The sequence below is a fragment of the Hoplias malabaricus genome, chromosome 4, assembly GCF_029633855.1.
Source record: "Hoplias malabaricus isolate fHopMal1 chromosome 4, fHopMal1.hap1, whole genome shotgun sequence".
Classification (NCBI taxonomy): Eukaryota; Metazoa; Chordata; class Actinopteri; order Characiformes; family Erythrinidae; genus Hoplias; species Hoplias malabaricus.
In genome coordinates, this window is record NC_089803.1 from 2,679,913 (window position 1) to 2,704,510 (window position 24,598).

Genomic DNA, 24,598 nt, shown 5'->3' on the forward strand with positions numbered 1-24,598 from the left:
TGCCAGCCATACGAACCAGACTCCTGCTCTGTTTGTACAGGGACTGGATAGCTCGTAACAAAGAGCCCAGTACCCCATACTCCCTGAGCACCCCCCACAGAATACCCCGAGGGACACGGTCGAATGCCTTCTCCAGATCCACAAAACACATGCAGACTGGTTGAGCAAACTCCCATGCACCCTCCAGGATCCTAGCGAGGGTAAAGAGCTGGTCCTGTGTTCCACGACCGGGGCGGAATCCGCATTGTTCCTCCTGGATCCGAGGTTCAACTATCGGTCGGACTCTCTTCTCCAGTACCCCCGCATAGACCTTACTGGGGAGGCTGAGGAGTGTGATCCCCCTATAGTTGGAACACACCCTCCGATCCCCCTTTTTAAAAAGGGGAACCACCACCCCAGTCTGCCAGGACAGCCCCACAACATCCAGAGCCTTGAGGAACCCGGGGTGAACCTCATCCACCCCCGGGGCCCTACCGCCAAGGAGTTTCCCTACCACCTTGGCAACTTCAGCCCCAGTGATAGACGAGCCCCCCCCCCGGGGTCCCCAAGCTCTGCTTCCTCTGCGGAAGACGTGCTGGTGGGATTGAGAAGATCCTCGAAGTATTCCTTCCACCGTCTGATGAAGTCCCCAGTCGAGGTCAACAGTTCCCCACCCCCACCATATACAGTGTTGGTGGAAAACTGCTTTCCCCTCCTGAGTCACCTGACGGTTTGCCAGAAACTTCTCGGAGCCGACCGAAAGTCGTTTTCCATGTTCTCACCGAACTCCTCCCACACCCGAGTTTTTGCCTCAGCGACTGCCGAGGCTGCGAGCCGCTTGGCTCCTCGGTACCTGTCGGCTGCCTCCGGAGTCCCCTGAGCCAACCAGGCTCGGTTAGGACTCTTTCTTCAACTTGACAACCCCCCTCACCCGGGGTGTCCACCACCGAGTGCGGGGATTGCCACCCCGACAGGCACCGACAACCTTGCAGCCACAGCTCCGTTCAGCCGCCTCAACAATGGAGGTCCGGAACATGGCCCACTCGGACTCAATGTCACCGGCCTCCCCGGGGATGCAGTCGAAGCTCTGCCGGATGTGGAAGTTGAAGATCTTTCTGACAGGTTCCTCTGCCAAACGTTCCCAGCAAACCCTCAGCACACGTTTGGGCCTGCCAGGTCTGTCCGGCATCCTCCCCCGCCATCTGATCCAACACACCACAAGGTGGTGATCAGTTGACAGCTCAGCGCCTCTCTTCACCCGAGTGTCCAGAACATATGGCCGCAGGTCAGATGATACTACTATAAAATCGATCATCGAAATGCGGCCTAGGGTGTCCTGATGCTAGGTGTACTTGTGGACACCCTTATGTTCGAACATGGTGTTCATAATGGACAAACTGTGACGAGCACAGAAATCCAATAACTGAACACCACTCGGGTTCAGATCAGCGGGGCCGTTCCTCCCAATCACGCCCCTCCAGGTCTCACTGTCATTACCCACGTGAGCGTTGAAGTCCCCCAGCAGAACAATGGAGTCCCCAGAATGAGTGTTCTCCAGCACTCCCTCTAGGGTCCCCAAGAAGGCATGGTACTCTGAACTGCTGTTCGGTGCATAAGCACAAACAACAGTCAGAGCCCTTTCCCCAACCCGAAGGCGCTCGGAAATTACCCTCTCGTCCACTGGGGTAAACCCCAACGTAGAGGCGCTAAGCCGGGGGGCTATGAGTAAGCCCACACCTGCCTTACGCCTCTCACCCTGGGCAACTCCAGAGTGAAAGAGCATCCAGCCCCTCTCGAGGAGATTGGTTCCAGAGCCCATACTGTGTGTTGAGGTGAGCCCAACTATATCTAGTCGGTACCTCTCAACCTCGCGCACCAGCTCAGGCTCTTTTCCCACCAGAGAGGTTACGTTCCATGTTCCAAAAGCCAGTTTCAGTAACCGAGGATCGGAACGCCAGGGCCCCCGACCCCGACCACCACCCGATCCACAATGCACCAGACCCGGATTACTACCTCTCCCACAGGTGGTGGGCCCATGGGAGAATGGACCCATGTATTCCCTTCGAGCTAAGCCCGGCCGGACTCCATAGGTGAAAGTCCGGCCACCAGGCGCTCGCCAAGGAGCCCCCCAAGGGAGGCTGTGTCCTCGTTATTATCTTTTTCATTTGTGTCTTTATGGATCACTCAACATAGCTCCTAGGCTCACGCAGGCACGCAAACCCCTCCACCACGTTAAGGTGGTGATCCAAGGAGGAGCTTTTTCTATAGTTTTTTTAAAAAAGTGATTAGTGACTACTTCCCATCAAGGAGAGTCAGTTCTCGCACTCTCTCACTATCTCCTCTCTGTTTCACTGTGCAGTGCACAGAAATGAGAATATAGTAGAGATTAATGTTTTATTAATTTCTAATAAGAAATCAGACTTTTGGGATTTTAATGACTTTAATTCTTAGGCTTTCAAATGGTATTCAGAGACATCTCGAATTCACCCAAGCCCAGATGGGAATGTGAGATAACCAAGCAGAAAAGGATCGTAAACCACACTCCAGGGTGGTTTATGATCCCAGGTCTCACAGGGTCTTTGGTTATAGCAGAGACATTCCAAGGATCTGTGTAAAACTGCTTATTTAAGAACTTCTCAAACTATAGAATTAAACCTTAATTCCCATTGGTTTAAAACTGTTTGAAGTTACATATGTTTACCACTGTGTGAAATGAATTCCATTTAGAAAATCAAAATGAGTGGAATTAATTTACATATGTTTAAAATCACCTTTTTATATGAACTTGTAGAAACCAAGGAAGCCACATACTCTGTAATTTTGTTAAGAATGATGTAAAACATGGTTTGTCTGAATTATATTTTGTGTTAACATATAAGCTTTTATACTGCAAATGTATGGCTCAGAATCTTTGTATATTCATTCAAGAGGGACCCCCCTCAAGCTTTTGTCTTGTCAAGTGTCATAAACTGGGTACAGGAAACATCCAATCAGGAGCAAGAAATGCTCCAATCCTCAATCCCTGAGGACCAGTCAAGTATTCAAGGCAGGTTTCCTAAAAAAAAAAACTCACTCAGAGCAGAAGAACAGCAGAACAAGAAGAGATGGAGAAGCAAGTTTTTTTTTTCAGTCAATTAGGCTTAGAGTTTAGGAACAAATCCCAGTTAAGGGAGAGCCTTGGAGCTCTCAGTTCAGAGTTCAGCTCTTCAGATTTCCAGACTCTCTTATTGCTCTCCTAAACAGTCTTGGGCTCCTCAAGCAGGGTCCAGATAGAACAAACCCAGAACTGCAATTTAATTTAAGAAAAGCTATAGTTTAAATCCAGCAAAGCTCAAAGCCATGTCCAGAGCATGAAGGAGACCTCTGACCCTCAAAGTGGTGACAAGATCTTCAGGATCAGCAACGGAGAAGAAGGCCACATGCTCCCTCAGAATGACCTTCTAAGAAAAGGCCCAGGAGAGACCTGCATGGACGTGCCTCTCACCAGGAGGAAGATCATTGATGACAGAGAATACCCACAGAGACAGAGAACGCCTCCAGCTGCGAAGGAGTGGTCCCCATATCTAAGACCATGTCTCTGACCTTGCTGCGTCGGGCGGAAGTGTCGTTTGTCCCCACGTGGAGAACGACGGTGCCGAGGTCCTCACGCTGCCGCAGCGCCGAGGGAAGTCGCCTGGCAACATCCAGGACACGAGCACCTGGAAGACAGGACACAGTAGCGTTACTCTTTGTGCCTGAGGCTCTTAAATGTCTGACTATAGAGTCGCCGATGATAAGAACACTGCCCTGTTTAGCTCTCGGTGCAGGTGAGTGCCAGGAGCTGAGCACCTCAAACCGGTTAGTAGAAGTGAAGACTGGCTGCGGTAGAGGGGGAGATGACCTCGGCATCCCATGCCCACGCTGACGCTCCCAGCTCGGAGCTGGAGTGAAGATGGCAGTCCCGGGGAGCTGCCGTGATGGAGGAGCTGGAGTGCCAACGGCCGCGTAGGAGGCATCGCAGGAGGCCTCGAGCCTCGTCTTCTCCCGCTGGAGCTCCGTCTGCTTCTCCAGGAGACGCTGAATTTGGCAGCCCAACTGCTCGATCTCCGTGCTGAGCCTGGAGAGAGATCGGTCCTCCGCGGTCGCCATAATCAGGAGAGAAGGAGTTATAAATTGAGAGAAGTTATTAATATGAAAACAACAAAAAAATGGTAGTGGTATTAACAGTGTACAACTAACACTAAGTACAAGTAATAAGGATAAGTTAGCAAGGTATTAACAGTAAAGACTTTAAGCAAAGAGCTTAGGAACAGTACGAAACAGCAGCAAGCAAACAAACAAACTGAGCGTGAATTTTAATTTTGAATAAATTTTTGTATTTTTCAGTTCAATCTCAAGATTTGAACCTTCAGTTTCAGATTTTCTTTTTCAAATGAACAAAACTTTTGACCCTAATATAACTCCATAGGAGGTAGGACAGGTCTGCAACCTTTACCACCCAAAGAGCCATTTGGACCCATTTCATTCAGTAAAAATAACACTGCGTATAACAGGTTTTTTTTGCCTTTGTGCTATGTATAAACAAACTACACTGTGTTACATTTATGAAATCAATGAACGACTGCAGAGAAAATGAAATAACATTTCTGCATGCAAAAAACATTTTTAACTCCAAAAAAAGACGTTGTGCTGACAGTTAAGTAAAATACTCAATGTCCTTGTAGTAATGGAATAAAAAGGCGAACTTAAATTATCCAATGGCAGCAAACAAAAATGCTGTCCTCTCTCTGCGTGCCGTCGTTATTTTACTGGCGCCGTGCAGTCAGCTGTCAACAAGTTCAAGAAGCCGACAAAAATATTTTAAATATTAAATATTAAAATACAAACTGGATTCCAAAACAGTTGGGACACTAAACAAATTGTGAATAAAAACTGAATGCAATGATGTGGAGATGGCAAATGTCAATATTTTATTCGTAATAGAACATAGATGACAGATCAAAAGTTTAATCTGAGTAAATATAACATTTTAAAAGGAAAAATATGTTGATTCAAAATTTCATTGCATCAACAAATCCCAAATAAGTTGGGACAAGGCCAACAGCGATTGCATGCTTCTGAACGGAGCATTGATAAAAACTTGGGTTATCCTTGTCCTCTCTGGTCCGGATGACATGGCGTCCCAGTGTTCCATAAAGAACTTCAAATCGTGACTCATCTGACCACAGAACAGTCTTCCATTTTGCCACACTCCATTTTAAAAGACCCCTGGCCCAGTGCAAACGTCTGAGCTTGTGGAGCTTGCTTAGAAATGGCTTCCTCTTTGCACTGTAGAGTTTCAGCTGGCAACAGCAGATGGCACAGTGGATTGTGTTGACTGACGATGCTTTCTGGGAGTATTCCTGAGCCCATTCTGTTATCTCCTTGACAGTGGAATTCTTGTTTGAGGTGCAGTGACGTTTAAGGGCCTGGAGATCACGAGCATCCAGTAGAGTTTTACGGTCTTGACCCTTACGCACAGCAATTGTTCCAGATTTTCTGAATCTTTTGATGATGTTATGCGCGGTTGATTATGATAACTTAAAAGTCTTTGCTATTTTACACTGGGTAACACCATTCTGGTATCGCTGCACTATCTTTCTGTGCAACAATGGTGGAATTGGTGATCCTCTTACCATCTTGGCTTCAGAGAGACACTGACACTCTGAGAAGCTCTTTTTATACCAATCATGTTGTCAATTGACCTAATTAGTGTTATTTGGTCTTCCAGCTGTTCGTTATATGCTCAATTTACTTTTTCCAGCCACTTATTGCTACTTGTCTCAACTTTTTTGGGATTTGTTGACACTGTGAAATTTTGAATCAACATATATTTCCTTTAAAATGTTACATTTACTCAGATTAAACTTTTGATCTGTCATCTATGTTCTATTACGTATAAAATATTGACATTTGCCTTCTCCACATCATTGCATTCAGTTTTGATTCACAATTTGTTTAGTGTCCCAACTTTTTTGGAATCCAGTTTGTACTATGTGTTTAAGAATTATGTCTTTGTGTTAACATATAATATTTTATATTGCAAAAGTATGATTCAAAATCTTGGGGTAGTCATTCAAAGGGGATGGTAAACAGGAATCGTCTTTGTCTTGTCAAGGGTCATAAATTGTATGTGATGTCACTACCAAGGTACAGTGAAGATAAAAATGTTTCTTTGGACCGTTCTCAAAGTATTTAAAATTTACCAACTCATGAGAAAATAACAAAAAGGTCCAAAATACACCCTCCCTCTTCGGGGGAGGCGTGTCCGTCACGAGAGAGTCGCAGACACCAGTCGAGTGAAGTTCAAAGCAAATCAAAGTATTTATTTAACAAAACTGGATCCAGGAGAACTAACACATTGAGAACAGTGTGATACCCAGGGTCCCGACAGGAGTTTTATTTCAATTTTATCTCTAGTAGAAACTATAGTTCTATAAAGGACTGTAGCAAAATTCAGTGCCACCCAGAGCATGAGAAGACCTCAGACGTCTGATCCTCTAAGTGATGACAAAGCTTCCGGACCAGCAACGAAGAAGATGGCCACAGGCACCCTCAGAATGACCTTCTGAGATGAGGCCCAGGAGAGACCTGCATGGTCATGTCTCTCACAAGGAGGCAGATCAACAATGACGGAGAATCCCCACAGAGAACTTCAGAACCCCACCAGCTCCGACGGAGGGGTCGCCGTGTCTGAAAAGGGGAGAAAAAGAACGCCTGCGCCTGCAACCTACAAGGCTCGCATCTGCAGTTCTCCAGGAAGCCACGCCACTGCGTGTCAGCAACATGCTCCCTGTCCATCTCCAAGGATACAAAAGGTCACATGGTGTAATGTGTAACTGTACAATGTTCAGTTCTTGTATTTTTTATGTTTTGTAAACATTTTATATATTATGTTTTCCTCTTTTAACCTGTGTAATAATGTAAGTTTCCTTTTCAGTATTCATATTCTAAATGTCCTGTATGTTCTTAGTGTCCTTAGAGCCAAGAGGAGGATTGTAATGGAAAGACTCTGTCTCTGTTGAAAGACCCTGTCTGCTTGTTTTGTCTGTATATTCATTTCTAATCGTCAACAGAACTCACAAACTGAGTTTATGTCAGGTCAGCTCAAGGTCAGTGCTTTATCAGATCAAACATTCTGTCCCTCATCTTGTTTATCAAATTGGGATGTCTCTAAGGAAACTAAGCTTGCAGAAACTTAGATTATCTTATGCTTATGACGTATAAACTACTTATATAAACTCTCTTTGAAAACATCTTTGTCCACATTCACATAGTACTCTGTGCTATTGTGTGTTGGCCACCTTAAGGTTAATAAACTTTCTGATTGAAAATGCTCTGTTAGATCTTAATACTTGTATTTATTTTCTCCACCACAATAACAAAAAGGGCAAAGCAGAAACAAGAAAATAATGTAGACACAAGCGGCGATTGCAGGGGGCCAAGCATGACATGGCATAACTTGGCACCATGGATTTCACCGCAACTCTTTTGCTTTAACTGAATTTTTTTTTTCTGATTTGGTTACACTTGTGAAATGCTCAACATCTGACATGTTGAATTGAAAATGATTTAATTTAGCATATCAACCAGCTGCTGGATTTGAACCCAACACCAATTGCTATCAGGTAGCACCAGTCGCATCATTTGAGTTTCAGTGAATTTATTACACTATTCAACACTTGGGTCAATAAGTAGTAACGTGTGAATATATTCATCATTTCAAAGTTCCAATTATTGAAGTAATTTGATCAAAATGCACATTATTCTATGTTAAATTTGTAAAAAAAAAAATCATTCCATCTTACCCCATTAAATATCTGTGTGATTCGAACCTAGGCTATCTAACTCCAAAGTCAATCACTAACAAGTTGCTCCACTTGTGGAACATGGTTGGTCGTCAAGCAAGAAACACACCAAATGAGACAAAAACAGAATTCAAACCCGACTGCATTCTGCATTCAAAGTCAAAAACTAAAAGCTTGCACTACGTATTGCACAGCCTTTCTCAGCAACAGTAAAATAATATAATATGCTATGCTTAAACATAGAGTTCTAAGAACTGAGAAGGAATTTGCAAATAGCAGTTATATTAAAGCAAAGCTTAAAACATCCCAAGCTCTAAAATCTGAGAAAGCACTTACAAAATCAGTTGTATATAAACAATGTGCAGGGTCTCCACTGCATGCTTATCTTGCTGCAGTGACACACAAGCTTGCCCTTCATGGAGATCAGAATATGGAAAAGTCTGTCTGGACGCGTACTAAGATGGTAGCCCAGCTCCATGGCTCCTGCACTCAGTGAGACTAATTGCTTCACCAACGCTGGTCATTCCCCTACTAAAGGCATACAGTCCAACCCCAGAAATAGGGAGGAAAGGTGATGATGGGGGTAGCTGACCAGGACTGCCTCCTCCCCCAGCTCCAGCAGAATCAGAGTCCCAGCTGCACTCTTGAGTGTCCCAAAGCTGCTGTAATGTCCTCTTTTGATTCTATGATCCACTGCAACCCAAATGGTTCTTGTAATTGGAAGACTCGTAACTTGTCTCTCAAGACTTCCATCTCCAGCAGCATATTACCATAGTGTTTATGGCCCATGACTACACTGTTACTCTGAAAACAGTACTCATGGTCCACAACGAATGGCACCACCTCCTCATCCACTTGCTTGATGATCTCCTCAGGCTCCTCTGGGATGGACTGGATGGGCGGTGTGCTGGGCCGTGTGGGGTGCTGCCAAACCCTTGACTGTGTCTGGTTTAGTGTAGGTATTCCACTGAAATAAAGAGGGAACTGCACAGACCTTCAACATATATTCTTTGAGATTTACTGATAATTTTGTCACTAACATAATGTCTGCAACATTGCTTTGTGTGACCTATTGCAGTGAAACAATCTCAACTTATATTGTTTCCCCACCTGAGACAAAGTTCAAGGTATTTTAGAAAACAGTAGAAGCTCAATACAGAGTCGAATCGTCTCCAACTGTAGCACAGTGAAACACAACACTGACCGTGTAAATGGATTGGGGCGGGTCTGTAATAATTAATTCTGAAGTCACAAATTGAATATAAGAACAATTCCACAAACAGTCCATGGCATCTGGTATCACACATAGTCCCTCAGTGCTACTGCTTCGGTTCTGGATGAACGCAGTGATGTCTCCGGGCAGAACTCTGCTGAGTAAAACTCTTCCCGCACTCTGAACAGTAATATGGTTTCTCTCCTGTGTGAACGCGCTGGTGTATTTTGAGATTACCCTGTCGACTAAAACTCATTCCACACTCTGAACAGTGATACGGTTTCTCTCCTGTGTGAATGTGTTGGTGTGCTTTGAGACTAACCCGGTGAGTAAAACTCATCCCACACTCTGAACAGTGATATGGCTTCTCCCCTGTGTGAACGCGCTGGTGACTTTTGAGACTACACTGTACAGTAAAACTCTTCCCACACTCTGAACAGCGATAAGGTTTCTCTCCTGTGTGCATGCGCTGATGTTTCTGGAGACTATCCTGTACAGTAAAACTCTTCCCACACTCTGAACAGTGATACGGTTTCTCTCCTGTGTGAACGCGCTGGTGACTTTGGAGATGACCCTGTTCAGTAAAACTCTTCCCACACTCTGAACAGTGATATGGTTTCTCTCCTGTGTGAATGCGTTGGTGTACTCTGAGATGAATCTGTTGAGAAAACCTTTTCCCACACTCTGAACAGTGATAAGGTTTCTCTCCTGTGTGAATGCGCTGATGTTTCTGGAGACTATCCTTTACAGTAAAACTCTTCCCACACTCTGAACAGTGATAGGGTTTCTCTCCTGTGTGAATGCGCTGGTGTGCTTGGAGACTACCCTGTACAGTAAAGCTCTTCCCACACTCTGAACACTGATAAGGTTTCTCTCCTGTGTGAATGCGCTGGTGACTTTTGAGACTACACTGTACAGTAAAACTCTTCCCACACTCTGAACAGCGATAATTTTTCTCTCCTGTGTGCATGCGCTGATGTTTCTGGAGACTATCCTGTACAGTAAAACTCTTCCCACACTCTGAACAGTGATACAGTTTCTCTCCTGTGTGAACGCGCTGGTGACTTTGGAGATGACCCTGTTCAGTAAAACTCTTCCCACACTCTGAACAGTGATATGGTTTCTCTCCTGTGTGAATGCGTTGGTGTACTCTGAGATGACTCTGTTGAGAAAACCTTTTCCCACACTCTGAACAGTGATAAGGTTTCTCTCCTGTGTGAATGCGCTGATGTTTCTGGAGACTATCCTTTACAGTAAAACTCTTCCCACACTCTGAACAGTGATAGGGTTTCTCTCTTGTGTGAATGCGCTGGTGTGCTTGGAGACTACCCTGTACAGTAAAGCTCTTCCCACACTCTGAACACTGATAAGGTTTCTCTCCTGTGTGAATGCGCTGATGTGTTTTGAGACTACCCTGTACAGTAAAACTCTTCCCACACTCTGAACAGCGATAAGGTTTCTCTCCTGTGTGCATGCGCTGATGTTTCTGGAGACTATCCTGTACAGTAAAACTCTTCCCACACTCTGAACAGCGATAAGGTTTCTCTCCTGTGTGAATGCGCTGATGTTTCTGGAGACTATCCTTTACAGTAAAACTCTTCCCACACTCTGAACAGCGATAAGGTTTCTCTCCTGTGTGAATGCGCTGATGTGTTTTGAGACTACCCTGTGCAGTAAAGCTCTTTCCACACTCTGAACAGCGATACGGTTTCTCTCCTGTGTGAATGCGCTGGTGTGTTTGGAGACTGATCTGGTGAGTGAAACTCTTGCCACACTCTGCACAATCATAAGTTTCCTGTTTGTGTTTACTTGTCTGGGTTTTTTTGTCACATGTCTGAGTGTGGGGAGTATCCAAGGATGTTTCTTCAGAACTGGAGCTTCTGTCCTCCATATCCTCACATTTAATCCCTCCTGATCTCAACATTGTGTTATATTCCACTTGGAAATGTTTCTTGATGCACCTGTGGAAAAACTGTGGAACTTTCTTGAACAAAAGGAGCCAGAGAATATATCCAAAGAGGTGTTCTTCTGTCCTGGAAGACAATAAAGAAATAAAAATAAATTTGTTAAATTTAAAGGGAGAGATAATAAAATGCACATTATTTCCCAGCTAGCAAGGTAGATCTGGGCCAATTCTGGCTCAGACTCGGCACTGTCAGCTGGCTGCCATCTCTGCATGAATGCGACACCATGTATCTGGCCCAATTCCAGCTGCACGTTAGCTGACTAGGCGATTGCCATTGCAGTTAGCACACTACACTGATCAGAGCATTTTATTAAATACTGCGTATTAATCGTATGTGGCTCGCATCTAAAAATAAAAGACAATACTGGTAACTGTCTGGAAAGTAATGTAAAAAATGCTAAATAAACAGAATCATTATTTTACCTTGTCGAATGTCATACAGTTATAGGTAAGCTTTATTAATATTGTAATATTTTAGCATAATGATGTTGTAGTGGAGTATGGACCGAAGATAGATATGGACCGAATATAAATGAAGAAATGGAAAGTTTTAATTCAAAACTTTCCACTATGACCAGAACTTTCATCTGGTCCCGAAGTCACATTCCACAGGATTGTTTGTGCCCGCGGGGGTGAAAGACCCTGCAGCCCCACACACACGCACACACCCAATCTAAAACATCAAAGAACTTTCAAGTAACACATGGCGCCAACAACCCCTCCTCTCTTCAGGAAATATCGAGATAAGTTTTTATAATGCTCTTAAGAGACAGGAACCTCAAACAAAAGGAAGGGTTATAATCCCGTTTATGACGAAGTGGCACCTCAATGTCTCTCGTTATCTCCCACGGGAATCAGCAGATGTTTAGAAGGGGTGACCTCGAGTTGAACCCCATTGACTCATCTACACGACAACCTACACACGGACCAACAGCGACCCCAAATGGACACTGGCGAAACTACGCCTCGCTCGGGGTCGTCTAAACAGTAGCGGAAAATAGTCAAACTCTGATTAAATGTGTATAAACAAATGTATTAATGTCACTTTCTGTACCCTCAGATGAATGCCTATCTTCTAATGAAATGACGTATATTGTTGATTGTTTCTATCATGAAAAGAAGTTCTGTCTCTGAATAGAGAAAACGGATTAATGTTCTTTTCCAGCGTATCATCATGAATTGGACGTAAACAACGTACTCAAGATGGGATCTTATGTGGATGTTTGATGCTAACAGTCCAGTGTACTCATTGTTATAAGTTGATAACATGTATAAGAAATTTCGATACGCGAAATTTATATTCTTTCTGTGAATCACTGACTCAAACCCCCTCCTACTCTCTCCCCCTCGTGAGGGTCACGTGAGGCTGAACTTGTGTCCAATCAGAAAAGAACGTCTCCCATTAGGGCGTGATCGCGCTGACTTTGAAAAACAGCAGCTCGACTGCTCGCAATTCAGTTACGAGAGCTCGACAGCAGTTACGAGAGCTCGACAGAAGTAACGGTCCACGAAAGAAAGCGGAAAAGAGAGGACGGCAACAACGGCAAGAAAATCCGAGAAACTTTGAAACAACAAAGAGACGCCTCTCCTTCCAGCCGACGAGACAAAGATAAAACCTCATAGACTTCATCAAAAGCTTACAAGAGACGTCTTGAATTAGCTGATCGTATGAAGTTTTAATAACGCGTCGAATAATTTCAATTATTGAAATTTTTTTTTTAATAGTGTTCTCTCCTCTTTTGCTCACTTGCGTATAGCAACTTTCATTCCACCCTCTCCTACTAACAGGCTTCCCTTAGAGATTCACAAGTGAACTCTAACACCATACATACTAGCAGTTACTCTTAGAGCACTCGGTACAGGTGAAGTTAGTTCGATTTAGTTAGGAAAGGGATTAACAGAATTAATCTGAACTAAATAGAAGTAAGTTACACCTCGCAGTTAAAACACAGCTAACATGGCAGAAGGAACCTTTCCTTCGGAAGTATATGTAGAAGGTTTGTGGGATGAGGCGTTCTCTGTTCTGACCAGCATCACCAATGATGTGATGCCTGGACTCGCAGAGACGGTGCAGAAAGCCTCAAAGGCCCATCGTGACCACATGGTGGCTAAGTGGGTAGAGAACCACTTAACCGACATCCTCAAAGGCAAGCCCCGAACTGAGGCATTAGGTCAAATAGCCCTAATCGCTGTAGTACAGCTCAGGGCCAGTGAACGTGAGCTTGAGGTATCACAGCGACAGCAGGCAAAGGTAGAGGCAGAGTTAAGCCAACTTCAAAGCGAAATAGTTGAAGGGAACACACTGCCCCAGGTCACACCTGATGTGCCACCTAGTGTCGCTACAGAAAGACAAGGCCAGCAGGAAGATAGCGAGTATCAGGAACCAGACTCAGGGACCGTAACCTTTAGAGCTGCTGCAGCACCTCCTCTAGTATCAACGGGTATTTCACCTTCCCCTGTGTCTCCTGTCAGCCGTCCCTTACAACGCCCTGCTAGACCCAGAGCATTGCAACCTAATGTCTGGTCCCCTCAACCTTTACCCTCTCACGGTCCCTCATACAAGGACCTAGATAAAATCGCGCGTAATATAATCTGCTTTGATCCCAAACCTGACGGTTCTGATGATATCTTTTCCTACCTCAAAGATATTGACTTCTACCTCCAAAGGTTCCCCGGGATCACCATAGATGACAGACTATATGTGATTAAACTGACCTCCAACCGAGACGTCAGTAACTTCATTGAACGTCAGCCAGACTACGTAAAAGCGCGATATGATGTGCTGTGCCAAGCATTGGAGGAAGAATTCTCCAATCACCTGTCACAGACCGGACTGGCCGCTGCTTTGAACATAAAACAGCAACGCCAGGAATCCCCTCAGCAATATTATAACCGACTCAGACAGGCGTACTTCGGACCTAGAAATGACTCCGGAATGGAGGAAGAGTTAAATTTCAAATCACTATTTATCCAAAACCTCCATCCCCACACCAGTCATCAGTTGGGAGTCTCAGCTTGCCCTCGCACCCAGTCTAGCAGACAGCTGCGCGATTTAGCACTCAGAGGTTTCCTAAAATCCCAACAAATTCCCAACAGGCGGTCCGAAACACCCCAAGTCTTCAACGTCGACTCCAACTCCCCACATTTAGAGTTAGAAGGTGCCACCCAGGCCGATCCACCAAGATCCGCCCTGGACCCTTCCTCCACTCCGTGGACTAGTGAGGGCCCGAAACCTCATCCGCCCTCACACCAATACAAGCGCTACCCTCCTCGCAGGCCAGACAGAAATCACGACAAAGATTTTTGGAACCCTCGGGACAGGGCTGGGTATGGTCGTGACTATTACCCTGCAGAAAACCGCGGTGCGGGCCGTGGAAAACCATCACATCCCCATAAGGGATATGAGCGAATAGCTCAGAACCAGCTTTTAATAGAGAAAAGAAAGAGAAATACTGGTATCAAAATAAAGAAAATCACACCAAAGATAAGCTTAAAGGCAAGAAATTCAGCTCTAAGGAGTTAGAGGACATCCGCCGAATGCTTGCAATGATTTGCAAAGAGAAAAAGAAAAAACCTGATGTTCTTTCTATCACCTCCGTGCGGTCTAACCCAAAGCTATCCTCTAACACCCCAGAAATGTTATAAAGTTATGTAGGAGAAGTGACAAGCGAAGCTCCGTCTTCTAGCGCACCGTGCAATCTCCTCGTGACCCAAACAAACACGGAAGACCCAATGATACAGGGGGGTGACTCGCAACCACCCTCCAGTGCTGTTTTGGTTGTTCAGTTAGACGGTAAAGAAGGTTTAACGTCAAATGACCCTTCAGTCATTGAAGGTGACACACCCGTCCGACAATTCATGGGACACTTAACTGAGAAACGAGTTGCACGCAAATTCTATTTGTCCACCATTGTGGAGAGAAGGCTAGTACATGAGGCCCTGTTGGACACTGCATCAGATGTCACGCTCATGCCTTCTGCCTTGTTCCACCAGGTTCGAGCCATTGCGCGGCGTGAAAATCGCGAGATACAGCTCCAAATCTGTTCTCTTAAAATTCAGCCGTATTCACATGCAGGCCTCACTATCCAATCTATGGCACTAATACACTTAGCCATCGGACCAATGACTTTAGTGCATCCAGTCCATGTGTCTCCTCTCGAAACAATTCCCTTCCTCATCGGCAAAGATCTCCTTAATCGCTTCGAGCCACTGATTGACTTCAAAAGGTCAAAGATCTGGGCACAAGTGCGTGAGCCTTTACCCATCTGCACCCCACATCACCGGGAAGCTCAGTGTTGCCGTCTCGAAATCCGGCCTGAATCAATAGGAGATCCACCAAGTCAGATCCCTCATTTCGAGGAAGAGGAAACTGAGCCCATGGCGACCACACCAGAGACAGCAGTCTCTCCCTGGCCCCCTAGTGCCATGTTAGAACAACGGAACACATTCCTGTGCACTTTCACACAGCCGTCCACAACAGACGCTCCCGGCCTTCCCATCGTGAATGGTCTCACAATGCAGGACTATCATGTGGACAAAGCAGTTCTGGCTCTGTGGACTGACAAGTCCGCTATAAGCCAAACCCTCTTTAACGCTCTGCGCCTCACTCAACCAAATATTCCTTTGGTGAGCAGTCCTTGTCGTTTCCCTCTTAACCTGACATCAAAAGTGATGTCACCCACTGACGGAATTTGCGCTTTAACTGTCCAGTGGAACAAAAGGGTAATCACCCATTATTTCTTAGTCGTCCCTGACTTGCCGCACGATGCTTATATTGGAAGTGACTTCTTGGTGCGCCTCGACGTCCACGTAGACACCCTCAATAGCGTGCTGTGGTCTTTGACTGATCTTTCAACGGAAACCTGGTCCTCGGATCTCAGCAACCTAGGCTCAGGACAAACTATTCCCGAGGTATGTCAGGTCACTAACCAAGGTTCACTTGTGGTACCTGCTAACACCACAAATGTACCCATCCGCTTAGTCATGCGACCTGGCCAACACTTAAGCCACGCGCATGCACTTTTCCAACCATCACCTCAGTTCTTCGAACTAGGCCTCACCCTCGAAGCCACACCTTTGGTGGAAACACGAGCAAGATCCACCTATCTATTCGTACGGAACGAAACCACTCAACCCTTGACGATCCCTCACTCATCCCCTCTGGGTTGGTTAGTCAGTACGAAATTCCATAACTTCGAGTTGCGAATTCCGATCATAGGACCAATGCCTGAATCCCTTCTTCTTGATCATCCAGAATCAAAGGTGTTCTACACTCATCCGACACGAGCTGTTGCTCTCTTCTCAGCTCTGGACATGAGTAACGACGCCATTTGCAGGATAGGTCTCGCTGACGACAATCAAATGACGGTCACGGTTCTTTCTTTAGATTCATTCCCGGAATCCTCCCAGGAACCATCTCTTCTTCCCGTAGCAGGAGAAAACACTTCAAATCCACGTACTTCGAAAGAACTATCTGACTCCGAATTCCGTATCCAAGTCGAACAAGTTCTAAAGGAGGCCGACGCCCTCCAAAGCAAAGAAGAACGGAAGAAGGCGGCACGGTGGCTTGGTGGTTAGCACGTTCGCCTCCCAGCGCTGGGATCTTGGGTTCAAGTCCCATCTGGGTGGAGTTTCCATGTTCTCCCCGTGTCTGCGTGGGTTTCCTCCGGGGGCTCCGGTTTCCTCCCACAGTCCAAAAACATGGAGGGTAGGTGAATTGGCTTCTCTAATAACTGTCCTGGTGTGTGAATGAATGTCTGTATGTGTGAGCCCAGATATGGATTGGCGCTCTGTCCTGGGTTAAACCCTAGTGCCCGATGCAGTCCTCCAGGTGGACGGTCGTTTCTGGTTGAGAGTACGCTGTGCGCGTTTGGCTGCCGCTTCTCGCCAGTGTGTGTGTGAATTGAGCGTTCTGAGCAGTGTAGATTGTAAAGCGTCCTTGGGTGTCTAGAAAGGCGCTATATAAGTGTAACGATAATAATAAAATAATAATAAAAAAACGTGAGAAACTCTGTGAAGTGCTCCTTAAATATCAAAAATCTTTTTCCAAAGATTCAACGGACTGTGGTCTCACTGACATTCATTCAGTGCGCATTCCCACTCGTCCAGGAGCACCACCCACGTTTGTCCGCCAATACAAAATTCCGTTGGCATCCTATGAACCGGTACAAGAAATCATTGATGACTTGCTGGAAAAGGGCATAATTCGACCCTGCAACAGCACATATTCGGCACCATTGTGGCCTGTCATTAAACCAAATGGTAAATGGCGCCTAACCATCGACTATCGGAAACTAAATCAACAGGTTCCCTTGTCTCGATGGCACAATTGGAGCAAGAACTTCCCTCGGTCCGAAACGCTAAATACTTTTCCACCATCGATGTAGCCTCTGGCTTCTGGACCATCCCAGTGCAAGCAGAAGACCAACACAAGCTCGCTTTCACTTTCGCAAACCGACAGTACACATTCACTAGGTGCCCTTTTGGATATGCCAACTCACCCGCGGAGTTTAATATTTTCTTAAACAAAGCATGCCCTGATGCCCGCGAGCGAGGCACCCTCATATATGTGGACGACATACTCATGCGTAACCACTCCCTACAGGCACACATTGACGAGTTTGATCATGTTCTTGACCAGCTTACAACAGCAGGTGCGAAAATATCACTCTCCAAATGTCAGTGGTGCAGAACAAAAGTGAATTACGTCGGCCTGCTCGTAAGCACTGATGGTGTTGAACCACAAGTGAGTCGAGTGCAAGGGGTAACAAACCTCACAGCACCCACCAATCTTAAGGAACTCCGCAGTTTCTTAGGAGTATGCAACTACTCACGACAATTCATAGAGAACTATGCGGACCTAGCTCGTCCACTTTATGACCTCCTGAAAAAGGATACTCCGTTCACCTGGGGCGAAGCCCAGGAACACGCCATGCAGGCACTGAAATCGAAACTGTGCACGGCTCCATGCCTTGCCTATCCTGACAGTAGCAAAGAATTCTACCTAGAAGTAGGGTTCTCGGACCACTGTCTCAGCTCCGGTCTGTATCAATTACACGACAGAGACAAACGTGTCATAGCCTATGCTAGTAAAATTATGCTGGCTGCCGAAAACAAATACAGTGACTGCGAAAAAGCACTACTAGCAACAGTGTGGGCAGTCAAACATTTCTCCAACTACCTAGGTGGTCAGAAGGTGATTGTTGAAACTCATCATCAGCCAGTCACTTTCCTAAACAGCCAACGAATTCGAGAGGGTGTAGTAACTAACGCTCGAGTAGCATCCTGGCTAATGGCTCTCCAAAGCTTTGACTTGGGACTGCTAATCACTAATTGCCGCCTCCATACCCAGAGAGTATTTGTACGGTTGAATCCCACCGAAGCGTGTAGCAAAAACCTACCGATAACCACTCTGCAGACTGGCCGGAATGGAGTTAGTTAGATGGACTGAGTAAGCTATCAGTCATGCTGAAGCCGATGTAACTCACATGCTCCGCCAGCTACAAAAGTTCACCGTAACGCAATCAGAACTAAATGGTTTTAATAAACGACCTAAACGCTTCATAGGCAGATTGCTAATGGCAGCTGCAACTGTGGGATCACTACTGTGTCTCGGAACGTCCGCCGTCAATGCCGTCAATGTAGCCACTGTTAAACGTCAAGTAGGGGAATTGCAAGCGGAAATTCCGAACATTAAAACTCAATTAGACAAACAGCAGCAGCACCTGCAAACAATTGGGCAAACTATACGTGGCACCGTCGTAGTGCTCAACGCTCACAGTGTCGCCTTGAACAAAACGCTCCAGACGGTTAACTCTATGCTTTCAGTAGTACAACTTGACCTTGCCCACATCCAGCTTGTGAATATGTTATTGTCTGATATGCTACAAGAAATCAGCTCCTCTGTGGATAGCCTAGCCATGGGGAGAATTCCTCCCTACCTGGTGCCTCTATCCTTAGTACAAGAGATTTTATCTACAGCAACTCGAGAAGTAGTTACTGACCTCCAGGCCCACCTAGCCTATACCTTAGGTAGCGCCATCCCAATTTATGTTAATCCTCAAGACCGAGAATTAGCATTCATTATTAACCTTCCCATAATGGCGCCTGAAAACATATACCGTTTGAAAGATGTTGTCAACGTTGGCTTCTGGCAAGATTCTGCCTACGTTCGTGTGAAAACAACATCTCTTGTAGCATACCAAGACGATAACCCTGACCTATATCTGGTACCTAATTTGCTTATGTGCACACTCACTAAAGACATTCACTACTTGTGCCCTAGCAAACCTTTCATTCGTGACAGCGCAAATGGGATCTGTGGCCTCAAGCCTATGATGAGTAATACTCAATGCCCGGTAGTCGTCACACCCCGACGTTTGGTAACCAGTACTCAAGCTGAAATTGTTGGAAATCGTTGGTTGGTTAACACCCCCTTTAGAGAGGCCCTACTAACCTATGATCAACATGACACCTCAGAAAGGGTACTCCTTCCTAGCCAAACCTTCTGGGTAGACGTCCCCATAAACGCAATCTTACATGTAGGAGACCTGGCCCTGTATCACCTAAACCCTGACAAATATGAGAGCGACATAGAAATCTCAGAGTTCTTCTCCAAACACACCATCGAGCTAGATACTAAAACACTAACTCGCCTAGAATAACCCCCATAGATAACACTCTTAGAGAACTGTCGTCTCAACCCCTATGGCCAGTTCAGCCTGTCAACTATGCATGGTCCACTCCGGACACCTTACTAGTTACCCTGGTAGGATTAGGATATCTTTTGACCTTTGGTATAGCTTGGTTCTATTTCAAACGCACTCAAGCCCTCCAGAGCAGGTTAGAAACTTGGTCTAATAAAATGGTCAAATTCGTTAGACATAAAAGAGCCCAGAGAGGTGAACCCCCAAGTTTTAGATATGAAGCCGAAGGCCATGTCGAAGAATCAGCTCTCGAGGTTGCGTTTGAACAAGACCTACCCCTAAATAATTTGAATCCCTTCAGCATGCAAACATACACACTCCATATACACCCATACACTAATAGGAATACATCAGCTCTGGAAATGTGTTTGAATATGCTTGCTGATCTCACCTTCCTCCACAGCAAAAGTTCTTTTCAGCTCCATGATCCCTGCCGAACCATAAAACTGAAAAGAAAGGGGGGAATGTAGTGGAGTATGGACCGACGATAGATATGGACCGAATACAAATGAAGAAATGGAAGGTTTTAATTCAAAACTTTCCACTATGACCAGAACTTTCATCTGGTCCCGAAGTCACATTCCACAGGATTGTTTGTGCCCGCGGGGGTGAAAGACCCTGCAGCCCCACACACACGCACACACCCAATCTAAAACATCAAAGAACTTTCAAGTAACACATGGCCCCAACAACCCCTCCTCTCTTCAGGAAATATCGAGATAAGTTTTTATAATGCTCTTAAGAGACAGGAACCTCAAACAAAAGGAAGGGTTAGGGGCAAAAGCGTCCTGGCGCCATAGACTATAGCACAGAAGTGTCCATGATTACAACGCCGTCCAGGGTTATAACCTGCCCATTCATTTTCCCATAGGGATTACCAAAGTGGAATATAACTTAGTTGTCCCGGTACTGCACCTACAGGGCGGCGCAGCTGAGAGCCCTGTTAACGCATGCAACGCGCTCTTCGGCCACTAGGGCCAAAAGTTAGGTCCTGGGTCCACAGTAACAGACCATCATGAAACTTGGTCAGTCTGACAAGATGGAGGGTGTGACGTCACATATGGTCAGTTTTCATCGATCAAGTCATATTGATCGATCGGCTCCAAACTCGGTGGGGGGGTAGCAGGGGGGCCGCTGGTCAGTCTTACAAAATGGCGGCCGTGACGTCACTTCCGGTCGGGAGATATTGGCCTTTTTCTAAAGTCGATCGCTGTATCTCCGCAACGGAGTGACCGATCGACTTGAAACTTGGTGGGGGGGTAGTTGGGGGGTCGATGGTCAGATCGACTGACCACCGGAAGTGACCACTACTTCCTGTTAGGAGTTAGGGGAACATATTACCAAAGCGTCCGGCAATGGACACTTCTGTAATCCAATGGGTTTCTATGGGGCTCTTAAGGCGGATCTGTGCAATTCCGCCTTAAGAGCTGCCCTTTCAACGCGATCGGTTTCGATTCGTTCTTTTGCGGTTTTCTCGGCGTAGGAAGGTCGAAAAATTCTGAAACTCGGCGTACGGGACCCTGGGGCCCCCAGGAGTCGTACGTAATTTTTTGGTGAATTGTCGCGAAACAATCGACGAGTTATTAACGAAAAACCGAAATTCGTAAATTACGAATTTCGCAGGAACGTCGTAGAAACACCAAAATCGACACGTAGGACCGGGGGGGGGGCTCAGGAAACACATATTAAAATTTGGGAATTTTTCGCGAAACGATCGACGAGTTATTAGCGAAAAACCGAACGAGCGTACGCTTAGGAAGGTCGAAAAAATCTGAAATTTGGTACGGGCAAGGGCGCCACCCTCAGGAAGGACATATTAAAATTTGGGAACTTTAGGTGAAACGGTCGACGAGTTATTCGCAAAAAACCGATCGAGCGTACGCTTAGGAAGGTCGAAAAAATCAGAAATTTGGTACGGGCGAGGGCGCCACCCTCAGGAAGGACATATTAAAATTTGGGAATTTTAGGTGAAACGGTCGACGAGTTATTCGCGAAAAACGGATCGAGCGCACGCTTACGAAGTTCGTAACATTACGAAACCGCGCGCACGTGACAGGGGCGTGCCCAGGAAGGTCATAATGAAACTAGGTGACCCTAGGACGACGACCCCAAAAGTTGTTGAAAAAAACTTAAGACGTGGTCCGAGGCCCAGTTGTTTCCTGGGGTCAAAGGTCACTTAGGAACGTCCCAGGGTCGCGGGGTTCGGGTGAGGCGAAGGTCGTGACCCTGGGAAACACATATCCGAAGATGGTGACCCTAGGCCAAAAGATGAGGGAGATATGACCCAAAAGGTCATGGAAAAACGCACTAGGAGTCATGAGGCCCAGTTGCTTTCTGGGGTCAAAGGTCACTTAGGAACGTCCCAGGGTCGCGGGGTTCGGGTGAGGCGAAGGTCCCGACCCTGGGAAACACATATCCGAAGATGGTGACCCTAGGCCAAAAGATGAGGGAGATATGACCCAAAAAGTCACCGAAACAGCGCAGGACGCGTTTTGAGGCCTAGTGGTTTTCTGGGGTCAAAGGGCACTTAGGAACGTCCCAGGGTCGCGGGATTCGGGTGGGGCAAAGGTCTTGACCCTGGAAACAACATACTAGAAGATGGTGACCCTAGGCCCAAAGGTCAGGGACTTATGAATTTTTAAAGAAGTGACCATATTACAGAAATGTCCAAGGACACTTTGGTGATATTTTCCCCTAACTCCCTAACCAAATTCGTAAAAACACTGTTTTTACACCTTCTTTCTGCTTTTAACTGTGTAATAACACCTCAGGGGGGTCAAGGGGACAACGTGGAATGGCACCTGAGGGCCTTGGGCCCCGTCGAAAAAAAATGGCCTTTTTACGGGACTTTGACCACGGAAGCCTCTTAGAGTGTATGCCCGCAAGACCCTCCTGATGTTCTAAGTTGAAAAAGTGGGTCCCGACTTGCTTTTTGGCTCCCGTAGGGCCCCGGAAGGTCGTGGAGCCACGAAACTTTACAGGCCTGACCGGGGCCCCCCCACGAACGACATATTGAAATCTGGGGGTCCTAGGTCCAAAGGTCGAGGAGTTACGGTCGAAAAGGCGACCGGCGACAGGTCGCGGGGGTCGGGGAACGCCCGGGAAGGTCGTAGAGCCGCGAAACTTCACACGCAGGTCCGGGGCACCCTCAGGAAGGACATATTAAAATCTGGTGTTCCTAGGTCAAAAGGTCTAGGAGTTATGGCCAAAAAGCAAATTTTTGATTTGAGGCCCTTAAGGTGGTATGGGCCCATACCACCTTAAGACGTGACCCCATGGGGTCGTGGGTATAGTATGTGATGGGTGGTGACCCCACGACCCGTACCCTAAATTTTGGTGACCCTAGGCCAAAAGATGGAGGAGATATGACCCCAAAGGTTACTAAAAAGCACAGGATGTGTTTTGAGGCCTAGTGGCTTTTTGGGGTCAAAGGGCACTTAGGAGCGTCCCAGGGATTCGGGTGAGGTGAAGGTCCCGACCCTGGGAACAACATATGTGAATATGGTGACCCTAGGCCCAAGGGTCAGGGACTTATGAATTTTTAAAAGATGTGAAAGTATGACCACTACTTCCTGGGACGCAATGGTGATACTTTCCCCTAACCGGGGTCGTATTACCGAAATGTCCCGGGTCTTTTAAGGCGGATCTGTGCAATTCCACCTTAAGAGCATACACCTCTTCAATGCAATCGCTTTCTACTCGTTCTTTTGCGTTTTTTGCGGTTTTTGGGGTCCAGGAAGGTCGGAAAATTCTGAAACTCGGCGTACGGGACCCTGGCGCCCCCAGGAATCGCACGTAGTTTTTTGGTGAATTGTCGCGAAACGATCGACGAGTTATTAGCGAAAAACCGAAATTCGTAAATTACGAATTTCGCAGGAACGTCGTAAAAACACCAAAATCGACACGTAGGACCGGGGGGGGGCTCAGGAAACACATATTAAAATTTGGGAATTTTACACGAAACGATCGACGAGTTATTAGCGAAAAACCGACCGAGCGTACGCTTAGGAAGGTCGAGAAAATCTGAAATTTGGTACGCGCGAGGGCGTCACCCTCAGGAAGGACATATTAAAATTTGGGAACTTTAGGTGAAACGGTCGACGAGTTATTCGCGAAAAACCGATCGAGCGTACGCTTACGAAGTTCGTAAAATTACGAAACCGCGCACGCGGGTCCGGGGTATGCCCAGGAAGGACATAATAAGGTTTGGGAATTTTAGGTGTAACGGTCGACGAGTTATTCGCGAAAAACGGATCGAGCGCACGCTTACGAAGTTCGTAAAATTACGAAACCGCGCGCACCTCACAGGGGCGTGCCCAGGAAGGTCATATTGAAACTAGATGACCCTAGGACGACGACCCCAAAAGTTGTTGAAAAAAACTTAAGACGAGGTCCGAGGCCAAGTTGTTTCCTGGGGTCAAAGGTCACTTAGGAACGTCCCAGGGTCGCGGGGTTCGGGTGAGGCGAAGGTCGTGACCCTGGGAAACACATATCCGAAGATGGTGACCCTAGGCCAAAAGATGAGGGAGATATGACCCCAAAGGTCATCTAAAAACGCACTAGGAGTCATGAGGCCCAGTTGCTTTCTGGGGTCAAAGGTCACTTAGGAACGTCCCAGGGTCGCGGGATTCGGGTGAGGCGAAGGTCCCGACCCTGGAAACAACATACTAGAAGATGGTGACCCTAGGCCAAAAGATGAGGGAGATATGACCCAAAAAGTCACCGAAACAGCGCAGGACGCGTTTTGAGGCCTAGTGGTTTTCTGGGGTCAAAGGGCACTTAGGAACGTCCCAGGGTCGCGGGATTCGGGTGAGGCGAAGGTCCCGACCCTAGGCCCAAAGGTCAGGGACTTATGAATTTTTAAAGAAGTGACCATATTACAGAAATGTCCAAGGACACTTTGGTTATA

At 46.4% G+C, this 24,598-nt stretch overlaps 2 protein-coding genes across 3 annotated transcripts in view; one reads left to right on the forward strand and one right to left on the reverse strand.

Annotated features, from left to right (window-relative positions):
• The window catches only part of LOC136694215 (zinc finger protein ZFP2-like), a 217,488-nt gene that overhangs the window by 13,194 nt on the left and 179,696 nt on the right, over positions 1-24,598 (forward strand). The gene's annotated exons all lie outside the window — the stretch shown is intronic.
• LOC136694229 (zinc finger protein 850-like) overlaps positions 3,938-24,598 on the reverse strand; it is a 30,839-nt gene continuing 10,178 nt past the window's right edge. The window contains exons 2-3 of one of the 2 annotated variants that reach the window (XR_010802155.1): positions 8,142-11,051; positions 3,938-4,075 (exon numbers count right to left, since the gene is read on the reverse strand). Coding sequence is in view for 1 of the 2 variants with exons in the window: in XM_066667622.1 (XP_066523719.1) it covers positions 9,125-10,942 (1,818 nt within the window). In the remaining variant the exon portion in view is untranslated. Of the gene's footprint in view, positions 4,076-6,002; positions 11,052-24,598 lie in introns of those variants that run through there. The other variant, XM_066667622.1, reaches the window with a different exon arrangement.